The sequence below is a fragment of the Eleutherodactylus coqui genome, chromosome 5, assembly GCF_035609145.1.
Source record: "Eleutherodactylus coqui strain aEleCoq1 chromosome 5, aEleCoq1.hap1, whole genome shotgun sequence".
Classification (NCBI taxonomy): domain Eukaryota; kingdom Metazoa; phylum Chordata; class Amphibia; order Anura; family Eleutherodactylidae; genus Eleutherodactylus; species Eleutherodactylus coqui.
Genome location: NC_089841.1, coordinates 126,859,304 through 126,883,193, shown reverse-complemented (window position 1 = coordinate 126,883,193; position 23,890 = coordinate 126,859,304). Strand labels below are relative to the sequence as shown.

Below are 23,890 nucleotides of genomic sequence, written 5' to 3'. Positions count from 1 at the left end.
TAACTTGCGTTATCCTGGTGACTGCTCAGAAACTGGCTCCAATTAAAAGTACACACTAAGCACGTTTGGTTTAAATAAAGTGCTTTGAGAGAAATGAAGCCCTTATGTTCTCTGCTGTCATTACATTTGTTAGGAATATCATCACAATGTGGAAGGAGTTAGTCGAAGATTGAGAATTTAGATAGATTAAATCATCACTCGGACAGGATATTTATATCCGATGATTTAGTAAGTGTTTTGCAGCAAGAAGATACTTTCATCCATGCAAGGAAGTCTAGTGATCTTAACGGTCATAGTGTATCTGTTATTTTCCTTATTACTCGGTGTAAATGGGTTTGGTGTGTTTATATTGTATGTATTGATACATCACTAGGACACAAAGAACTTAAAAGAAATCAGCGGAATAATGTTTGCCTGCTTGGTGACTACATTAGGCGATGTTGACATTGGCAGTATGACTTAGGTTTAAAAGAATCCCTAATGGAAATGATTAATAGGTTCTGATCTGATAACAGATAATATTGGCTTATTACGAGCCCATCAAGTTCCCATTAGGTTCCCCATTTTTTTAAATGTCTAGAATAGTGCAGCAGATTATGGCATTCAGGCCAGAAGGAACATTGAAACCATGAAACCAGTGTAGAAACTTCATTTTACAAAATCAAGCTCAAATTGAGAACAAGAGATACCTTCACCTTTATCTGTCAAAAGCCACCTATCTGATAATTTCTGGTATAGTATCAATATTGTTTTGTCTGAGTCAAGACTATGCTTCCATCGTATTAAAGGGGTATTCTGGAGACTGGGCAAGATTTTTAAAACTTCCCCCAACATTTCCATTTATTGCCATTATTTCTAACACCCATCTAAATTGTCAAAACTGAACTCCAGTACCTTTTTTTGCTGACCTGCGCTACCACTGCTTTCCAGCCAGCTTTATATTTCCACATTGTTATTGGCCACCGGAGAATGCAAAAACTACATCTCCCACAATGCCCCATTGCCAGTTACTGCAGAGTGTGCATTCATGACTGTACAAACTGTGCTGTCATTACAGAATTTGAAGGCACTGAGCATGCCTGACCAGTAAAACAGCGGAGCGTACAGGTCGTAACCATTGGATACCAATGGAGAAATAGTTAGGGGGGAGACCGCAGGTAAAGCAATGTCTCTGCAGCTTTGTAAAACAAGTTATAACATCTTCTAAGCATATAACTTTTACTTTGAATCACGGGAACAGCTCTTTAAGTGAACAGTTTATCATCACACTTAATGCTTATTCTAACTATCGATAAATGTCTAATAGGTGGGGTCCTTCCTCTGGCATCCCCACCTATCAGGAGAACAAATGTCCAGTGATTCAGAAGTGGATTAACAAAGAATGAGAACAACAAAGAAGGACTAAGGCTAACTTTACACAGGCGAGTGCGATATTGGGCCGTGATTCATGCCCCATACGGCGCTCGCCAGCATTGGATTCCCCAGCAGATGCGAGGCATTTTTATTTCAAAACTGCCTCACATCACTTTGGAGAAGAACGATCCCAGAGTTTCTCCCATTGTTTTCAATGGGAGACCTCATATCGTATCGCATGCACCTAGTACGTGGTGCAGTGCTGCAACTGGCCCCTTTGAAAACAATGGGCGCTGTCATGCAAGATCTCACCGAAGGATATAACATGCCATGATTTGATTCCCGTATGGCATCACAATGTAGGAAAAAAAATCACTTATGTTTATAACCCCATTCAAAAAAATGAGGGTCATATTTGTGCGAGATTTGTGCATGTCGCAATGCACAAATCTCACACGATTTTCTCGCCCGTATGAAGGCAGCCTAATACTTCCTGCTGGATCCATTCTGGCTTTGGCTCAAAAAACTGCATGAAAAACTGCAAGGGCATTTTCCAAAAAATGCTGTGTGTGAAGCCGCCTTTGGGTCCCTTTCACATAGGTGGAAGATTTCCATGTTCCACAGCTAAAAACGCAGACAATTCAAACTGCAAAAGCCGCATGTATACATGTGAGTAAAGGGACTCGAAATCCGCAGCAGCAGATTTAGCTGCAGAATGCAAAAATACTCCAGCCATGTGAAAGGGCCCTTAGGGTAAATTCACACGGCAGACTTGTTGCTGAAATCTCTGTGACAGCTCAGCAATCTTTTATTTGGTATTTATTAATCCATGCACATGCTACAGAAATAGCGCAATTCAGGTGTATGGAACTGAGTTTGATTTCCCCTAAATTTTCTACAGCAAATGGTAAACTGGCAAATTTCTGTAGGTTGCAATCCCAAATAATAAAAAGTCATTGTTTTGGTGTCCATTTTTGGTTTCGATTCTGTGCTAGAATCCTTTCATTTCAGACATTGATGTAATCTTCTCACTTGTATAAATAATGGCATATATTTTTTTTAAGTTGAAATCCCCTTTAAAAATGAACAAATATTCACCATGTAAATCTAGCTATTGATGTAACACTACTCTGCATACCGTATCGTGGGCCCGCTCCTTATCATTGAAAACATGTAGAGCCCTGTTCACACCTCCATCAAGGATTTCATTATATTTCACCAAATGACAGAACTCGATGGCCTCCATTAAAAATCAGTGGGGTCCATCGTGAGCGATTGGTGTCTGTCACATGACAGATCTGGCTATTAATTTAGTTTTTTTGCTCCTCCAACTATAGAATAGAAAAATGGAATTGACCATGCAGATGTGAATGCTGCCAAAACTGACTATTTTTTCCATTCTTCTGCCAGCCATGGGCTTGGCCACCTTAAGATATCACTATTCAAGTTTGTTTGCTTTGCCAGAAAACCAGTAAATAGACATCAGCATGCTAATCACCGGCTCCCTGTGCCTTTATCCCATCCTCAAGCACTTCTGTACAAGTTCCCTCTCAGCATACAATGATAGTAGACAGCATGGTGAAGTAGATAAATGGACAGAAGCCAAACTTCAGCTTGCCTTGAATGATAACTTAAAGAGCATGTTCTGGTCATTTATTGACAATTATCCCATCACTCCTGTCACAGAATGTGAGGCAAACAGGAATTACAAAGAGGCACGAACCTAAATCATCTTGATTTACCACCGAAATGACAGTTGTAATATGTGGCCTTGAAGCCAGGAAGTAAAACACATGAATTCATTATGTAGAGTGAAATCTAAGGGAGTGGCTGAGATCTATACAGTGCAGAGTATAGAAGACATTTACATAAAACAAAGTTCAAGATTTTAGATTTTTCTAAAAGTATTTATTTGCATATAAAAGTAGCTGGATATTTTTTATTGTCATTAATATCAGCATTATTTACTAATACTGTAATTTGTATCAATATCTGAAAAATGATACAGTACCTAAACCCTTTCAAGACCAGAGATTTATTTTCGTTTAAAATTTTTTTTGGCCCCCTTGCAAAAGCCATAACTTTATTTTTACATCAACATAGCTGTATGAATTCTTTTTTTGCTACCCTGTTTCCCTGAAAATAAGACAATGTCTTATATTAATTGTTGCTCCCAAAGATTTGCTAGGTCTTATTTTCAGGGGATCCCTTTACAGTTTAGACATAAATTAAAAACAATTTCTTTTATTAGATAACTTTAAAAACACAGTAGACAAAAACAGGGCACTACAGGTAACCCTCTGCATTACCAGAGGTATGTAAACCTTAATCATAGGTAAGCGACTATTGCTACTTTATTGATTTTATCGTACCCTTTCTGTGTCCGGAAAGGGCACTATATAATGTGTATTTGTAACGTCATACAGTAGCTGTCGCTATATCATAGAACTCGGGTAAGGATGAAATCAAATTTGTTTCTTACGCATCTCTTCCCATATTCTTATCTTATAATAAAGATTGATCAATGTCGCAATGTCGTTGTACTGGATTCAAGTGTCACAGCAACTTAATTGGATCCCTTTTCACTGTGACACTGAAGAAGTATATGGATTTATTTTATATCCAATATTATAAGAGGGAAGATTTGCGAATACAAAGAGTGTGCACCCTTTATCTTGGCAATGCAAACATATGATTCTTACTCCAAGTAAGGTTCAAATGTATAGGGGCTCATGACCTCTTTGTATCAGAAAGTATAGTGTCATACAGTTTCATTGGTGTTGGGAAAAACCCAAGTTCTTTCCAATGGTTATTGTTTGACTGTATGATCACGCATTTACTCAATAGATAGTGTTTACTATTTGTTTTATAGTCTCAATTATAGCCTCCATAGGCTCCAATTTTATTATTTTTTAATCTCGACGCGTTTCGCCGCTAGTTTAAGCGGGTCATCAGGAGATTAATTGAGTATTGTTATAGCTTTAGATACAATTTGATGTCTATCCCAGAGTTTTATTTGCTCGATTTGGGCTGATACGTTACTCTGTCAGAGGCAATATAGGCAGTAGAGGTGGTTCTTTTTCCTAAAATAGGATTTGTATATTTTAACGAGAAGACAACCTTTGATGTTTAGGTGGTCTTTCTATATAGAAAAGATCTGGGATCTAAATATTTTTCTGGGAGAGCAGTCTATGATAATCAGACAAACTCTCTATATGATATGGATCTATTACGATAGGATATTCCTATTCATATCCGGGATAGACATCAAATTGTATCTAAAGCTATAACAATACTCAATTAATCTCCTGATGACCCGCTTAAACTAGCGGCGAAACGCGTCGAGATTAAAAAATAATAAAATCGGAGCCTATGGAGGCTATAATTGAGACTATAAAACAAATAGTAAACACTATCTATTGAGTAAATGCGTGATCATACAGTCAAACAATAACCATTGGAAAGAACTTGGGTTTTTCCCAACACCAATGAAACTGTATGACACTATACTTTCTGATACAAAGAGGTCATGAGCCCCTATACATTTGAACCTTACTTGGAGTAAGAATCATATGTTTGCATTGCCAAGATAAAGGGTGCACACTCTTTGTATTCGCAAATCCTCCCTCTTATAATATTGGATATAAAATAAATCCATATACTTCTTCAGTGTCACAGTGAAAAGGGATCCAATTAAGTTGCTGTGACACTTGAATCCAGTACAACGACATTGCGACATTGATCAATCTTTATTATAAGATAAAAATATGGGAAGAGATGCGTAAGAAACAAATTTGATTTCATCCTTACCCGAGTTCTATGATATAGCGACAGCTACTGTATGACGTTACAAATACACATTATATAGTGCCCTTTCCGGACACAGAAAGGGTACGATAAAATCAATAAAGTAGCAATAGTCGCTTACCTATGATTAAGGTTTATATACCTCTGGTAATCCAGAGGGTTACCTGTAGTGCCCTGTTTTTGTCTACTGTGTTTTTAAAGTTATCTAATAAAATAAATTGATTTTAATTTATGTCTAAACTGTGAAGGGCTTTGACGAACAAATTAGACTTTTTTCTGCCTCTGTGACTATATTATTTTCAGGGGATGTCTTATTTTCACATTTATTGTTGAACAAAACAAATGCACATTTCTCATATACTGTACAGTAGTTGTCATCACAAACCAGCATAACCAGACAAACTGTGAATCCTATCAAGAATTTCTTGCTACTACCATTATTCCATGTACAACAATCTATGATACATTTTCCCAATATTTATGAACACAAAGCAAGATTTATTCAATCACAGTCATGTCGTCATCTTCTGGAACATCATCATAACAATCCAAACCCTGAATTTCCTGGTGAATTTCTTGTGACTCCATTTCTTTCAGAATCATTGGCCCAAATCTCTCATGTTTAGCAATAGCACTGTCCTTAAATGAGTACTTCTTGTCTTGCCTGACTCACACACAGGGCCACAAAAAATAAGGGCTGTAAAGTACCTGGCTCCCACACACTGTCTGGAGACTGTAAGGATCACCCAAAACAGTTCCTGGACCACTTGTACAGCAGAGACGGTATTGCAGCTTCCGGCCTCAAGGGGGAGCTCATCACAGCAGACTCGCAGAGCAGGGGCAGAGCTAGGTCTTACTTTTGGGGGAGGCCTTATATTTAGAACTTCAGCAAAACATCTACTAGGTCTTATTTTCGAGGGATGTCTTATTTTCAGGGAAATGCGGTAGTTAAGTTGCACTTTTAGTTCTACCATTTAATATACCCTACAATGTACTAAAAAACATTTAAAGATTTTTATATGGGGTGAAAAGAGAAAAAGTAATTTTGCCATTTTTGGGGGGTAGGGGTATTGTTCACGGTAGGGTAAAAATGATGTGTTTACTTGATTCTGTGGGTCAGTACAATTTCAGTAATATCAAATGTATACAGATTTTTTTGTGTTACTACCAAAAATAAAACACCTTTTTAAAAAAATAGGTAGTGGAACTGAAAACCCCATGTAAAACAAATCTAAAGAAGCACGGAATGGCATGCTCGTTAATTGGTGCCCATTACATCAGGCCGAGAATTGGTTCCAGCATAAGGATCCTTAATATGTATCTAGGATTGGTATTAAGAATTGGCTGTCTGATATTAGACAAAAAGCTCTGCTATTTCCTCAGTGGGGGCAGCGTCACTCTTGTCCGTGCCTGTTGTTTGGTATTGCATTTTATCCCCATTTAAGTGAATGAGTCTGAACTTCAAAATCACCCACAGCCTATGGGCATGACTGGTGCTGTTTCTGAAGAGCAAGGCAAACCCTTTTAGTCTAATCCCAGTTAACATTTGCCTCATGTCTAGACCAAAAATGTTATGACATTAAATAATTGTTTAATGTCATTAGCTTATAAAGCAAAAGTAATATACTAATTTATAGTCAGAAATAAAAAAAATGTGTTTATTAAGTCTAGCAATCCCAAAGAAGTAATTATTGTCTTCTTGCTAGATGAGATTATTAAAAAAAAGTTTTTAATTACCAACTGCATATTTAAAAAAAATGTAATTTTCAAATATCTAAAAGGATTTGGTTATAAGAAAGTGAAAAAAGTTGTGTACCTTTTAAGTAGCTGAATTGAGTAACTACTGGTCTGTCAGTGAGCATCCCTTAAGGGATTTTTCACTCGGGACGGAATAAGTCGCACAACGCACGTCAAGCTGCGGGAAATTCTGCACCAATATCCTTAGACTACCTGCGGATTTTGATGCAGAATTGAAAATGGCTTAAAACCTGCTTGTTATTCTGCATCAAAATCCATTTTGGTGTGGAATTCCGCCGCTGCGGATTTGGCTGTGTCCCGAAGTGTAATTCCGTCTTGTATGAAAGGTCCCTCAATCTCTGTAACTTGACATTTATGGTGCACTGATTGGCCTCTGTCAGTACTTCAGGTTGTAAATTCCCTTTGAAGACCTGTGTGTTAACAGATTTCATATCGCCAGCATGAAGACTGTTGTAGTCTGGCTGCCCTTGGCAATAATACTGATAATCTTAATATAGTGCCAACATATTTCACAGTACTTGACAAATCCAAAGGTAAATCAGACTGAGGCCAAAATCACTTACTATGTCATTTCTTTTTATACATCATTAAAAAAAATTATTTTAATACAATGGGAACATCTAAAAAAATTATCTATAAATTTGCGGACAGTCTGTAAAAAGAGGTGACTGTCATCAAAAAAACATGTGTTTTTCGTAAAGGGTTTTGTACAGTATTGTATTACAACCAGTTAGACTAGGACAGCACACAGATCCATAGTGGTCAATGTAGCAAATCACACATCAGTTTTATCACACGGACACATGGACTGCGTGAAAAAAAACATGTGGTATGCATAATTCTGATGAAATCTGCAGATGAGTCACCTACGAATTCAAATCCATGGGGTGCAAAAAATAAAATAAAAAATCAGACCATGTTCCGTTTGTATGTTAGAAAGAAAAAAAGAGTTGGCCATGCTACATGAAGCCCGGCAACTTAGGAGACCTTATATGTTCCCTTTAATTTATAGGAATACCCCTTTAATGAAAGCTATGTAGATGGATGAGAATATAAAAACCATTTGGGGGTATACTTATATATGTAGATTACAATGAAATACAGCAGAGTATAAAAAATCAAATATCATGAAAAATAGTAGCATAAATAAAATGGAAGCCTTCAACAACCTTCTGCTTACTGGCCATAATTGTTAAAAAAGTATAGCCAACACCGTACAATAGAAAGCCATTACTATCCCTAGTGAAGCAATAATTACCAGAGTCTGAACTTCAACTCAAATTGATCAGTAGATCCAGCCTATTGCCTGGGGCCAACTGAAATCATTAGCATTAGTGCCTTATTGCTTAGTGCTATTACTAATAACTAGTGCTGCTCTTTCTTTAGCTCAGTTTATAAAATAGTTTCCTCTGCCACATTTAGGGTCTATTTGTGCATTCTTTTGAATAATACGTTTCAGTCTGGGTCAAGAAAGATACAAAGACGTATCACTGATGTTGGCCAAAACCATTGCAATCCCATTATTAGAGTCTGACCCACGGGCCTGCCAAGCCACCATCAAGTACAAATTTTCACACGCTATTCAAGAAGCTAAAAACTAAAGAGTGAAGTGGGAACAAGCGGTTGTACAGCAAATGTCTGTGAACATTCAGAGTAAATATAATGATCATTTAAATTGAAAACAGAACTTTCAAGAAGTGGAAAATCCTAGATGACAGATTGCTCAGGGATATAATTATAACTTCTACAAATGTTTGGCACACACTTCCCTCTGTATTAGAATAATGTGAAATGGAACACTTACACTGTGTGTACAGCAAGGACTCCACAAACAGTTCACACAGTTATTTATGTGATGTAGGGTGGAGCTGACAGCCGTTCCCCTACTTGTTGATTGAGTATATTTTTTTTCCTTAAAGGGGTTATACAGAATTGGGAAAACTAAGCTAATAGAAGGGAATACGGAAAAAAAATTACTCACCTGATAAATCCCCCACAACTCTTATTGCCGCCGCTTTGGTGGTCCTCGACGGTCTTTATTCATTTTCCTCCAGCGGCGACATTCCATACATCAATCACTGGCCTCAGCGGCTTTATGCCGTGATAGGTAGCATCATCACTAAAGCCATTCATTGGCTGCTATAGTGTATGTACGGTATGCCATCTCAGCAGCAAAGTAAATAAAGGTTGGCAGGGACTACAGGAGCATCCTTACTGGATAAGTAGGGGGATTAACAGGTGAGTTAAAGTTTTTTTTCTCCTGTGAGCTTAAATTTTTCAAATCCTGTAAAGCTCTGTATAGCATAATATTAGGAGTTGTTACAATATATGTTCAGAGATTTCACACCATGCTGGTGCTATTGTACTTGTGTTCAGTGCTTCTTTTCCAGAAGGTACAGCACCATGTATATATATGCTAAGGAGTAATGCTATAGGAGGCATCCAGACATCCATTTGCTATAGCATTCATTTTATAGACTATGCATGGACGTAAGGCTAGTGTTCTGAACAAACAGTAATTGCTCAGAAAATCATGTAATTCCCTGGCATAGGAATCCTAATAGCAGAAGAGCTGCTGCATGTATACACTATGGGAAACTCTGGCATTGTAAATGGATAATGTGAACATTTATGTGCTTGAGTGAACATTCTCAGAATATTCTCTCGCTCAAGAGAAGCCCTGCCGCTCTCACAGGATTTGCTAGTGGCTCTCCTGGGTATAAAAGGTTTTTTAACTGCGCCATCAGTGCAGTGCAGGAGTTGCAGCCAGAGTGTGAGCAGCCAATGAGACTATAAGAGAACCCAGCAGCAGCCAGTGGTCCCAAGTGGCAGCTGCTGCAGGTGGTAGACCAGCATGAGCAACCACATCCTCATACTGAAGAGTATGCAGGCAGCAGCCTTGTGTGACTTTGGACTGAGAACTGGCACAAGCCCCATGCCCAACCAGATCCCTCTGCTGGGAAAAGGTCAGGGCTGATGCAGAATTCAGCTGTGCGGGCATCTGGTACAAGAACACCAAAGGAGTCCCAAGGAACCGGGGACCAGAGGACAGGCTGAGTTGCGATGGAGAAACAAAAACGATACAGCTCACCGTTAGATGTTCACATGTAAAGATCAAATGTCCTTGTAGAGTAATCCACAGGTGCACGGATGTAACAGGCCGAGCCCAGTCCCGTAGTAGAGCTGAAAAGTACGAAGGTTTGATCCAGCACCAATGGTTTTTTAAATTAAAAAAATCACTTTATTGGGTACATATTTACAAAATTCCCATACGCACAGGGATTAAAAGACAAGCTGACGTGTTTCGGCTGTTATACAGCCTTAATCATAGCATCATTATTAAAAAAAACCCATTGGTGCTGGATCAAACCTTCGTACTTTTGAGTTGCGATGGCCTGCCAAATAGAGCAATTGGAGAAGCATTGCGTAGGTGGTGGATCGGGCCAACGGAGGACATATGGATTTAATACAGCAATGAGAGGTTAGTGAAACAGTGTATACACTGGAAGTTTTGGGGACTGAGCAGACCTGCTGAGAGAGGTTGATGTTATAGGACTTGTATCATTGGGTATGGACCTTTAAGAGGAGCAGATACCATAAGGCATGCAGGTCTAATGCCCCACAGCATCAGGGCCTTTATAAATCCTCAGGACACATTGTGTATTTTGTTCTCGTTAGGTTGTGTGATAAACCACAGATTAATGTTCTGGTATATTATGCTTGGTTGTAAACACACAGTGAGACACCCATCATTACAAGCACAGTGGGTAGGTGTTCATGCTTTAGAGAGAGACCTGCAATATAGTGTTATGCACAATGTGAATGTTGAATAGTGGCGTCTATGAAGTAATAGCGCCTGGTGTGGGAAGGCGCTGCCCAAACACGGTGGTAACAAGTCTGGTCTACATGTAGCAGAATGACAGGGTCAGGTGACTCACTATGGCCTGGATTGGGAGAAGATACAGAGTAATGCCATTCATTTGTTGCCACGCAACATTAAAGTATTAATAACCCTCTTATAAAGCGACAAGGTTCACTGCCAACGTTCAGTTTGTTTATGTGCCACCGTCTCCGTCTATCACCCCCGTGCCATACATTAAATCCACCACCTGCTTCAGAGTCATCAGTTCTAAATGTGAAATATGTTATTATGAATCATAGAAAAGAAAAAAATTGTAACTAATAGGATTCCCAGTCGGGATAAGGCAGATATAAAGTTCTAACCGAAGTCTGCCTTTAACACCACTTTGGACAATTCCACGGCTATATCTTTGGTCAATCTTAGGTATATATATATATTTCTTGCCAGTCAATTCTAGCACAGGAAAGTTAATTAGAAAAACTAAAGACATGGTTTGTAGAGATGAGCGAGCATACTCGCTAAGGCTAACTACTCGAGCGAGTAGTGCCTTATGCGAGTACCTGCCCGCTCGTCTCTAAAGATTCGGGTGCCGGCAGGAGAGAGCGGTGAGTTGCGGGAGTGAGCAGGGGGGAGCAGGGGGGAGAGAGTGAGAGAGAGATCTTCCCCCCATTCCTTCCCGCTCTCCCCCGCCGGCACCCGAATCTTTAGAGACGAGTGGGCAGGTACTCGCATAAGGCACTACTCGCTAGAGTAGTTTGCCTTAGCGAGTATGCTCGCTCATCTCTAATGGTTTGGCATGTGATCTGCTTTATTTTTGCAAAGAAACATGCTAAAACAAACTGAAAATAAAACTAGACAATTCAACATTTAAGCTGGTTTCAGATGGTTGTAATGTGGCTGCATTTTAATATTACGGACAGAAAGTGGCTTCATGACCATATTACGGTCACCATACCCAGATCTCCTGAGCTAGAAAACTCAATGGTCGGGTTCAGCATAGCCACAGATGTCTGCTATTGGGACCAATTCGGACATGAAGTTATCTGAAAACTACCTACAAATGTATCAGACTTTATCATGACAACTTTCTATGCCACAGTTTTTTACCCTTGTAATTACTTTACAATGGGCTTTGTTGAGTTAAGATAAGTAATAGTTTGTTAATGGTTTAAGATAAGATAACTTGTTGCAGAAAGTTATTAAATTAAATTTAATATTGCTGTATCTGATAGCTGTAATTAATATCAAATTCCTTAGAGTTACCCAATAGAGATGAGCGAGCATGCTCGGATAAGTCAGTTACTCGAGCGATCCTCGCTCTTCTCGAGTAACTGCATTCTTGTCCGAGCGTGCTCGGGGGGAGAGGGGGGCGCAGGGGATAGCGGGGGGTAGCAGGGGAGAGAGTGAGAGAGATCTCTCCCCCCCCCCGCTCTCCCCCACTGCCCCCCCCCCCGAGCATGCTCGGACAAGAATGCTCGCTCGAGTAACTGACTTATCCGAGCATGCTCGTATATCTCTATTATCCAACAATTGTATCAGTAGCCTACAGGATGCCATTTATGGTAGTCTGTCCAATGGACTCCAGAAACAAGTTGTCATAAAAAATTTCTTCTTTGTCTAGGGGTCTCTAGGAAAACCCCTGCCACCTTGCATATTACTAACAGAATGCTTCTACATCTTAAATAAGGATTGCACTTTCAGCAAACTTGCATAAGGGTGACTACCCACTACAGTTTTTTTTCACTGCTAAATTCCCAGCGTTTTTGTTTCTGCAGGGGTCTATGGGACTTGTAATGTTAAAATCGCGATCGTGCAATATCGCGATTTCACGGTAAATTGCGATTTTGCACGATCGCGATTTTAACATTACAAGTCCCATAGACCCCTGCAGAAAAAAAAACGCTGCGAATTTCGCAGTGAAAAAAAACTGTAGTGGGCAGTCACACTCAATCAATACTAAAAGCAAAAATATGAAACTTTGAAATACATCTTGTTAGAGAAAAAAGCAGTGTTGAACTGGGGTGCCTTGGGTGCACCACTGGAATTGATTCTAGGGGCCCACCCTACAGATGATAGAAATATTAACCACTTAATGACCAAGCACTGTAAATTTATGGCGCTTGGTCCTAGGCTTTAATCCCGGATGATAGTAAAAATACAGTATGGGATTAAAGCTCTTGTTCCTGCAAATTAGCAGGGGCAGGTCAGGTCCTTAACTGTTAGTCACAGCTGAGGACCCAGAGTGGAAGGCAGAAGTGAGCATTATGTAGTGAAGAGAGAAAGCCTAAGTGTTACCTCCACTTTTTGACCTGGCGATCATGTGACCGCCAGGTGCCCCCTGCCAAGGCAGAGTTGCAGGCTTCTAGCAGACCCAAATCAGCTCAGATAGTGACTATTATCACACTAGCGGCTAGTTACACGAGCGTATATCGGCCAGCTGTGATTGGCTGAAGGCGCACGTGTGTTAGCAATCACACCCATTCAATGATGTCATTGAATAGTGTGATTGGCTGAAGCCACGTGTGTTTTAGCCAATCACAGCCATTCAATGATGTCATTGAATGGATGTAACTGGCTGACGGCGTGTGTATTAGCTTTCTGGAGGCGGGGATTTCAAGCCCCGCATTCAGAAAGCAATGCTGCGCCGGGGACGAGGAGCGAGCGACATCCTGCCGGAGCGCGACAGAACGCCGGGGGAGGTGAGTAATGATTTTTTTTTTCTCCATTGTAATACCGGCGTATAAGGTGACAGTTGGGGGGTCGTCTTATACGCCCCGTCGCCTTATACGCCGGTATATACGGTAGATTCTTTTGTTATAAACATGGCAAAAGGTTATTTTTTTCACTTTTATTACTTTTTTTTTTAAAATTAGTAAAACTTTATTAATCTTATTTTTACAACTTGCGATGCTTTGATCGCTCCTGCAGTATGATGTACTGCCATAGCATTACATCATATTGCAATCGGGCAGGCATTCTATCAAGCCACCCCATGGGCATGGCTTGATAGGCATTCTGCCATGACAACCCTGGGGCCCCCGACAGCCATGACACCCACAGGGCTCCCTGCAATCACATTGCGTAGGGGCAGTACGGGACTCCGGAACATCACCTGGGGGATTTAAATGCCGCTGTCAGAATTCACAGTGGTATTTCAAAGGTTAACAGCTGATATTAGCTGCGCGGCTTATCGGAGCTTTTGCCGGTGGGTGTAAGCTGTAATAAACAGCCTTGCAATCTCCCTTCATACATACCCTGCCGCTGCAGGACGTAAGGGTACATCTTATAGCATTAGTGGTTAAAGGGACTGTAACTTGATCCTCAAGCATTGCAAAGCTGTGACAGTGTTGCCAAGTACTGAAACTGTGTTGCAAAGTTCTGAAACTGCGTGCCAAGTTAAAAAGACTGTATCGCCAATTCTGTAGCCCAGTAAAAACTGTTACTGTTTACTGTAACATGTGCTCCATCTCTTAATCTTCCTGCCCGAGGTGTCGCACATGCTACTACTCTTAAGGGGGCACTACTGAATGACAGGAGAGCAGTGTCTCCCTTTCTTTGTCTGCAGTGTATGGGAGACATCATATATGCTAATTCCCACCCACCAGCTTAAGGAAAACTGAGTATTAGAGATGGAGCCTGTGCTGAAGAAAAGTGGTTAAAACGTCGATAGGCTAGTCATATAATAGCCACAAAGGTACACACACAACGGCTTATTCTGAAAAGTCACCAGAAGCGATAGGTAAGCGTTAAGAACTATTCCAATAATATAATAAATTAGTGTATATCTATTTGTGCAATTATATTAAATTCTTTAGAGAAACTATAAGCTGGAGCTTCATTTTATATTATTACAGTTATAATGTATGTGAATATATTATAAATTTTGATTGAACATAACACAAAACCCAGCTACGATATTTTTTTACAGTTTGCAAAACTACTCAATTCCAGCAAGTTGTTTTTCTTGTTAAACTTCCGGGTTTTCCCCCATAGCAATGTCAGCCTGCAGTGCTTGCATTCCTGAAGTCTAGTCCTATAAAACTGTGATGTTAAGCAGAAAGGGGAAACCATGTGCGAGTAGATTAATTTATCTCCTGAGAATAAAGACACATTAATAACTGAGATAATGTTTTCCTACATGCTGGAATCAAATGTGCCTTTTCAATTCTTTATTAGCAAACACATGAGGGGAAAATTATCTCACACTCATCCATAATACCTAATTGCTGAGAAAGTTTCTGACTTCCATTGCACAAACATTGTAAAGGAATCATTCCCATTACTTCAAAATGAAAATGACCAGGAATTCTCTTTCATAAGGCATAAAAAGTATTATTGGCATACATGTTATGTACCCAGAGAGAATGTTTGCTTAATTCGCCTCACACTGTTTTTCCTTGAAACAAATCAGAGTTGCATTGTGCTTGTGTGTAACACATGAATCTGCGAGAAATGGAACATTAACAAACGGGAATAATATTTTTGGCCTAGTGAAGCGCTGATATCACATAGTCCCGGATGCACTCTGTTTCTTTTTCGCCTTTTTCTTTTTTTCTGTTCCAAAATGACCTCCTTATTTTAAGACTTTTACACTCCTTCACAATTTTGAAGTATAGCTCATTGATCAGTACCTACAAGATGATTTATTCGTCTTTTAAAGTGACATTCCCGTTTCTGGGCAAAATTCTGCCCTGGGACGAGAAGGGAGGCTATATTGCCTGCAGTTGTTCTTCTCTTTCGTCCCCCTGATCCGCCGATTCTGCATTCTGTTTTCAGCCGTCCAAGATGGCTGATACAATTTATAGTTCCTAATCCCCACAATGCATTGGTAGCGTTAAAGTACTAATACACTGTACCTGCTCTCTCATTGGCCAGAGTTGCTCAAGTGATCAGCGCTGGCCAATCAAAAAGAAGTCCACAGTGCACATTGGGTAGTTTAAAAATTTCTGCAGCCAATTTGGATGACTTAAAACAGGCCATGGAACTGGGGGTTGAAGGGGCAGTAGAGAAGAACAACTGCAGGTAATATATTAATATATCCCCCCACCCCCTCTGGTCCTGCGACCGAATTGTGTCCCACAACCAGAGGGTCGCTTTAATATATAATAAAACGAGCACTTAAGACTCTATAGTTCTCTCCATTATTACTGTAAAAGTAGCAGATTCCCTACTTTCTGTAAACTGTTTTTTGTTTTTAGCTTTTACATAGATGTTAGAGCATTTTGTTTTCAAAAATATACATAAATAATTTAACCTGCTGTATATCACAATAGTAACAAAAAAACTTAAGCAGTCCATATGAAATTCTAGGCATGACAAGATATTCTTCGCATATTTACCTTTAAGAGTCTATCAAGTTATTCAGGGAATTATTCTTTTTTTGAAAGCTGATCACTGTGGTGAAATGACATGAATAAAGCAGTACTCACCTCACCTGATCCCCCGCTACTCCCAATTTGCCAGTAGCCATTTCCCTGTTCCTCTTAACCTTTTGCTACAAAAAACAGCAGTGACATGACTGACATTGGGGACATGTGACCACTCCAGCCAATCAGCATCTCATTTCGGCTGGTGCTTATCTGCAACTGTGTCAGGACGTCATTGCTGTTGCAGCCGAAAGCAGTGAGGGGTCTGGTACTGCAAGAAAGTGAGCAGCAGGGGATCGGGTGAGGTGAGCATAGTTTCTTTTATGTTATTCCACCACAGCAAGCAGCTGCTTCTTCATAACCCTTTAAGGACACCTTCTTTTAAAATGAATAAAAGTGGTCCATCTCCCTTTTTGCTATATTGGTCTCCACCAATGCAACAGATTCAAGCTGAGGGCCAGGTCACTTGGTATCACAAGGCTTTCCACAGACCCTGAAAAGAATATAAATCTGGTTGTTCCAAGCTATACTTTATAACAATGCCAATGTATATGCCATTCACTATCTCTGGAGAGCTGGAAAGCAACTTATATATCATGAAACTATAATGGCTGCGTTTATCTATTGTTAATCAACATATAAAATGCTGAGGTAGCTGAGAAATGGCTGAAGAAAATGTTAAAGGATGTGGCACAAATTGCGTTAAAGGGAAATGCATGGACACCTTTGGAGGACAATTTGTGTTCACTTAAATGCATGTGTTTTGGGCTGACAATCATTTCTGTAATAGGTTTTAATTGGAAAATGTTGCCATCATTCCAGCTTCACTGAGTGATCTCCTATTGACACTTAGACTGCAGTGGCTATACAGTGATATGTAGAAGCTACAGAAGACACATTTTTAATTAAACCCTAAAACAAAATTCATTGGTAGCCCAAAATGCATGTATTTAAGTAAAATAAATTGCCCCCCGCACAGGTTTCTATACTCTCTAAAGGGACACTCAATGCAAAACTGGCACACTGTATTATGTCTATTATTCACTAAGGCTGTGTTCCCATCTGCTTGGAGGCTCCATTCAGAGCCTTCCATGTGGATCCTTTAGAAAATTTTGGATAAAATAAGCAGCATGCTGAGTTCTTTTGTCTGGTGAGATACTAGGTGCCATGATGAAAACCTGACTAGACCCTATTATGGCCAATGAGGTCCATTGGGCTCCTCTCATCATGTGCTGGAACCAGAACTTCAGTTATTTTTTTTATTCAACTTCTATAATAGACCTGAACTATGGAAATACAAACACAAAAGTGAATGAAGCCTAAGGCTGATTTCAGACAATTGTATTGTAATTCATTAGTAATACAGATCCGTATTATGAAGACAGCTTTACAACTATATGTCATCAGTATTTCATCACTATTCGATCAGTATTTATCTCTTTATATTTTATTTTCTACTGGGCAAATACTGATCTGTATTTACCCAATTGAAAAGAATAGTAATGTGGAAGTAAATACTGGGAAAATTGGACATGCACCATTTTTAAAAACTACCCATAAAAAATACGTCCATGTGTATAGATGCAGAGATCTACATTAGCTCTATATTACAGTCCGTAACACACGAACCGAATACAGAGCTAAAATATGCTCATGTGAAAGTAGCCTTAGCCTATATAATTGATATTCTTTGTATTCCTGCGTCATGCACTGCCCCCTCAGGCCATACACTAGGCATTACACAGTCTTCCTTTAAGAAACACTACTCATGTAGATGACCTCTACTTTACTATAACTGTACTATCAATACTATGCTACAATTATACTAAAAGACCAACTGAAAAAATCCAATTCCCACAACTGAATGTTCAAATATTTCATAAATTAACTCATTCATGATGTTTTTTCTGACTTCTTTTGACTCTGAAATGTTAACACTGATGAAAGGTGAAATTGGTCAGACTGATCCTTGTCATTGTTAACGAAGTTACAGAAGATGCAGAACAGTACGGGTAAATAAGTACAAGAATCCCCTTCATTTGGCACCTCATAGACAAACCCAAATTTTAGATCCACAGCAATTTTTATGTCTCTTTTAATTCTAGCAGCAGAACACATTGTGAAGTGTTTTTTGTGCGCTTTGATGTGACTGCTGCTTTTATACATAAGCCACATTTACTGCAATAAAAGTGTAATAAGATGAAAAATGGCCCCTTGGGTCCTTCTATGAGTTGTATAAATCAGAGGGTGGAATTATTAGCTCATGCAACCATATAGTCACTCCCACTAATGTTACTGTAACTACTGGGACTATGGGGCGGCCATATATTTTAACAATTGCAGCATTCATTTGTAGAATAAACAGCAAAAAGAAATGGCTTGGATATTAACTCTTTCAGCCAACGAAGAGATTTTTTTTACACATTTCAGTGAGACGTTATTGGAAAATTTTGTAACAGCACATTTTCTTGTTGTTAGATACATGGCATAATAAAGCGCGTTCCAAACGGCAGAGACAGGGAGTAATGCCCACTCACTTGCTATAGTAGCACAATTGAAGGTGAAAACTATCATCAGACTTGCCTGAATATGCAGCCAAATACACACTCCTACTTGACAGAGCATGACGCTCACACAGAGAGAGCCATGTATTAAAAACTGGATTCAAAATATTTTTGTGAATCATGAATTACCAGTAGTTTTAGAGAGGCTTCGGAATGAATAACATTTTTAGTAGTACCATACAAAATGTCACTGACTTTATGAAATATGGAAAACCATTGGAAATGGCAAATAGCTTCTAGAATAGATCCAATGTCCAACAGAGACCTTGTATACCATGAGACGTTTCTGTGCTTATGTCTAGTGGCAAAGGGAAATCTGCGCCATTTTTGCTTCCAGACTTGGCAATGAACATGAGTATTTACTTTAAAATAGAACTTCCAACATAATTTAGAGTCTTCACATTCATTGGCAAGAAAGTAAAGTATCTAACTTAAAGGTTTCCAAATCAGCAGAAATTAAGTCGTTAGCAACTGTTTCTGTAATGTAAAAAACATGTAAGAAATAGAAATGGACTAAAACTTCAATGAAAGTAACTGTATTTTAAAGGTTGCTAATAAAACACATGAAAGTGTACAAAGTGAGCAATGCTAATTCATATGGCTAAGTAAGGAATGCACAAATCAATGAATATATGTTGTTGGTAGCTGTTTAGTTGTTCACCACCCTCGGTGACCCTGAAGGCGAGCTCCATCCATTCTTTTTGGTTTTGCACTGCTTCTTTCAGTTGGTTGATATCCATGCCAGTATCAGCTGGATATGTGTATATCCTCATCATATATATACATCCACACACTACATGACCAAAAATGTGTCTTCTATTATATCTAGTGATTTCAGCTACACCCATTCCTGCATATATCAAGCATACAGACATTTCCATGGGCAAACATTAGCATTACAATGAATATAGTATTGTGACACCTTTCCAACAAGTCAGATAAACAAATGTCTACTGTGCTAAAGCTGCAGTATACAAGCCAAAGACCACCATGTGCAATGCCAAGAAGTGGTTGAAGTGGTGTATGACACACTGCCACTGGTTTCTGAAGGAGTAGAAACATATTGTCTGGAGCAATGAATCATGCTTGATCAGCTGGCAGTCTGACAGATCACTCTGAGTTTGCTTTATGCCCAAAGCAACAATAGAGTTATGCAGAGGGTGAATTATCAGTTGGTGCTATTTTTCATTATTTGAGTTGGACCCCTTATTTCACTGAAGGGAAATCTTCATGGTACATCATGCCTTGACATTCGAGAGTCTTTCTATCAGTTGAGAAAACACATTTTCATATTTTGGCTTGAAAGTGCCTCCAATGTCCTCAAGCTATAGCCTAGTGTTAAGTCTAACTGGAATGTCAACTGTAATAGAGGCCTTATCATCCAACAACAGTACTTGACCCCACCCCACTCAATAGATTTTTGTAATTAATTGACAATTTGGGTTAATTATTATGTATTATTATATATATGAGCCAGTGCCAACAATATGAGATTTTTATAATCTCAGAGAAAAATCCTATTTTTGTGTATTTTACCAACTTCAGCAGACAAACAAATCAATCCTTAAGGGGTAACTATCATTTAAGTTTGTTTTAATAGATTAATAGTTAAAGCTGAGATAAAACACTGTAATATCTATTATTAAACAAAAATGACTCTTTCTTTACATATCAGACTCTTTCCCTTCTCTCCACTAGCCATATTGTTCACTCACACTAAATTCACTGGTTAAATCCATACACAGGAGTCTATACACTCAGAGATCAGGTTACATGCTGCCCATATATATTTATGGAAAGGGAAGGAAGAGGAGTGAAAAGCTAAAGAGAAAGACAGAGGCTGCTGCTCTTTCTGCTGTCTCACTCCAATGCTGGATTCACAGCTACACTGCTCAGTACTGCAGTATCATGTCCTCCATTCTGCTGCTGCTTCTGAGGGTACACTACAACGAGATAGGCATACAGGATCTTCTCTTCTCTACATGTACTGTGTATGTGAGATAACATAGCAGCTAGTCACTAGTCATATAATGGACAAATATAGTGTTTATCTTCATGTACACACACAACAGTTTTGTTCTTAAAACTCACCTAAAATGATAGGTGCAAAAACTGTAAAAAGAAAAAACTCTCTTCCGCGCTTTCTTTTTAAAATTTTTGCATACTCCCCCATTTGGTCATCCAATTTTGGGGTATTCTTATCTGCTCCTCTCCTGCTCCTTAAGGATTGTTGGAGGACCTAAAGTACACATTACAAGCCTGCCAGGAACTCCGGTCCGAATGGGCACCTGCTCTCTTGAGAGGTTCCACTCTGCACCAGGTGAGTCCATATATCATATACCATTTATATACAGTCTATATTTGGAGGTGCGGATCATTCCACTTCTAAAATGATAGGTATGATTTAAGTGGTTGCATCACCTTACTCTTCATTGATGTTTGATTGAACATTACATGCTGATATGTCCACATGCTAAAATATGAAAAAAATAAATGGAGTGTCCTTACTTTTTAACATAACGGTATTACATAAAACAAAAGTCCAGAACCTTTTTTAGGTCACATGCCACTTTCAAATATCATACAGCATATTGAGCCGCATTGGGTATTAGAAGGAAAAATCATATTCAACATATGGCCATTCGGTTAGGCTTTTACTCTAGTGTTAACTGCCTATGATATGTTTTTAACCCTAGTACTACTTTCTATTAATACTATGATATCCCTGGTACCACTAGTGCTCAATGACATATGCAGCTGCCAACTGCTGGTGAACCACATGTAGGGGTCTAAGAGACACATTTGGCTCATGAGCCACTGGTTGGGGAAGACTGTCATAAAATATAACACATTAGACTATATTGTTTATTCTAGATAATGTGTCTAGATTTATTCTATATAGTTTGTGCTACATGATGTATTAAGTAAAATGTGATATTTCAGATGATCAAAGGCATAGAAAAGGTATAGTACAGAACATGTGTTAGGAGCTATGGAGAGAATTTTTTAAAAGTGAAGATGCAACAAATCATATTATCCAATGTATTTCTACTAAAATGGAGAGCTTCTGAAAAAGGCATCATAAAGCTATAAACAAATTAGCATTTTAATAAAAAGTTAATTTCTAGTTAGTGGCTTGTGAAGTTCAGTGCCGGACTCCAAGGATCGAAGAAAGCAGCAGTCTTAACTCTGCAAACTAGATTAATTCTGCATCTCATGATTGATTCAATAACAAGGAAAACTATCCCTATATTTGCCCTTTATATATGAATAATAGGATGCCTTCAATATATTGTATGTCCAGTCCACCTAAAAATACATACTCTATACTATCGAGGATTATTCTGCTGCTTCAGGAGGAGACACCAACTCTGGAATCCACAGTGTAATAGGAAGCATTAGGCAGCTGCTAATATAAATCTAATATTCAAAGTAGACTTAGATACATAAGAGACAAATGAAAAATGTACACTTTCAATACATATGGAATAACAGATACAATTTGTGATAACATCTGCAATATAAAATAGCCTGAGCTGACTATAAGACAGGCTGCCACAATGAAAGCTATGTGAGGTCTACAAGTGAAGAACAATACAAGGATCTGTCCAGTTAACTTCATTGCATGCTAAGGACTGTACCCATAATCAGAAAAGACAGGCTAGTGATGACTACATTAGGAAAAATGTTGCTGCTTAACTATATACATTTTCTATGGACATTGACTGAATAAGAATATTTGGTGTATATTGGTATCACCTGATAACACAAAATGTCTTTATTCACCTAAATTTCATGCTCCTATACTAATGTTAGTAGGCAGTTTCTTGCTGAATGTCTCGTATTATTCTATAAAGAATGATCAACCTAATCAATGTTGTCGTCATTGGCAAAAAGTGTTTTTAGGCTTTAATTATCCCAAATGCCATAACTTCAACTTAAAAACCACTTACTTCCCAAAGGTGCTGTGTGTTCCTCAGAGCTCCTGCTTGAACTTTGTCTGGAGTTACAATGACACCTTGAAAGGGGCCTATCCATGTGCCCTGTTGGATTCTTTGAGCTGCACAGATGCCATATGCCAGACCTGGCACAGTACTGGTACACAGACAGACCTCTCGTGGAAGATCACGTAACCACTCAGGTACCTCAGGTGGAGGGGCCACAGATGCTGTGCTGCTGGTGCCTACAAGACGTCGCAGGGAATGCAAAGGCCCATGCATGGGGCATTCTCCATTCCGATTGTCTGCACACATGTCACACCCTGCGTTAAAAACATAAGAAAACAAATGTGCACATATTCAACAATAAAAGTGCATAATTTACAGGTTGTAAGAAAGTAAAAGTTAAATACTTTTTCCAGAAATGACCCAAACAACATAGTGGGATATCTGTGCAAGCTGTAACATTTTAGGGAATGTTTTAGGTTCAGTTTAATCATCGTATGCTGATAGTTCAGATCTCAAATACTTAAAACTAGAAGTTGGTGCTATAATCAGTGTCTACACTGACAGAGGTCCAATATATAGCATAGCTATACATTGTAATGCCATTTATGAAGTTTTCTGATGTGAATTATACTTTACTGCCTAGAAAATATTAGACTTGTTTGATTTTTTTAGTTTCAAAAAAGTTTTTATTAGAATAGCATAATCTGATACATACACCTCTTATGCATCAATAATCCCCACGCAGGGGGCAGTAACATCATGGTAACAAATCCTAAAACATTTATATTTATACTAGCCATCCTAATGTAGGTTTTCTTCCATTTTTTCAAATTCTAAGTAGTATATATAATATACCTTGCATTGTAAACTTCAGCAATAAAACTTGTCTAAATCAAACTAAGGTCATCCTGCTTCTAATTGGCTAACACTCTCAGCAAACTTGTGGTAGGATATCTATCTGTAGCTAGTCAACCGGGCTGGTTAGATTTTTTTTTGATGGTTGTTAAACAATTCCTGTTCACAGGATCATTTAGCCGAAACACAAATGCCATATATTCGGGAATACTACATTTGCTATATAGTGTAAATTGTTTCTCTCCAGCAGAACAAGATAATCAGACATTTCTGAGTACGCTTCTATAAAATACGCTGCTGACACTATATGAGTTGATATATAATATGTCTTGATATCTTGATAACTATAAAGACTTAGAGAAAGCTTCATAGCTATAC

At 38.8% G+C, this 23,890-nt stretch overlaps 1 protein-coding gene across 1 annotated transcript in view; it reads right to left on the bottom strand.

The window, feature by feature from the left end:
• PRDM6 (PR/SET domain 6) overlaps positions 1-23,890 on the bottom strand; it is a 118,520-nt gene that overhangs the window by 77,679 nt on the left and 16,951 nt on the right. The window contains exon 3 of the mRNA XM_066601909.1: positions 22,664-22,971. Within this exon, the coding sequence (XP_066458006.1) occupies positions 22,664-22,971 (308 nt within the window). The remainder of the gene's footprint in view (positions 1-22,663; positions 22,972-23,890) is intronic.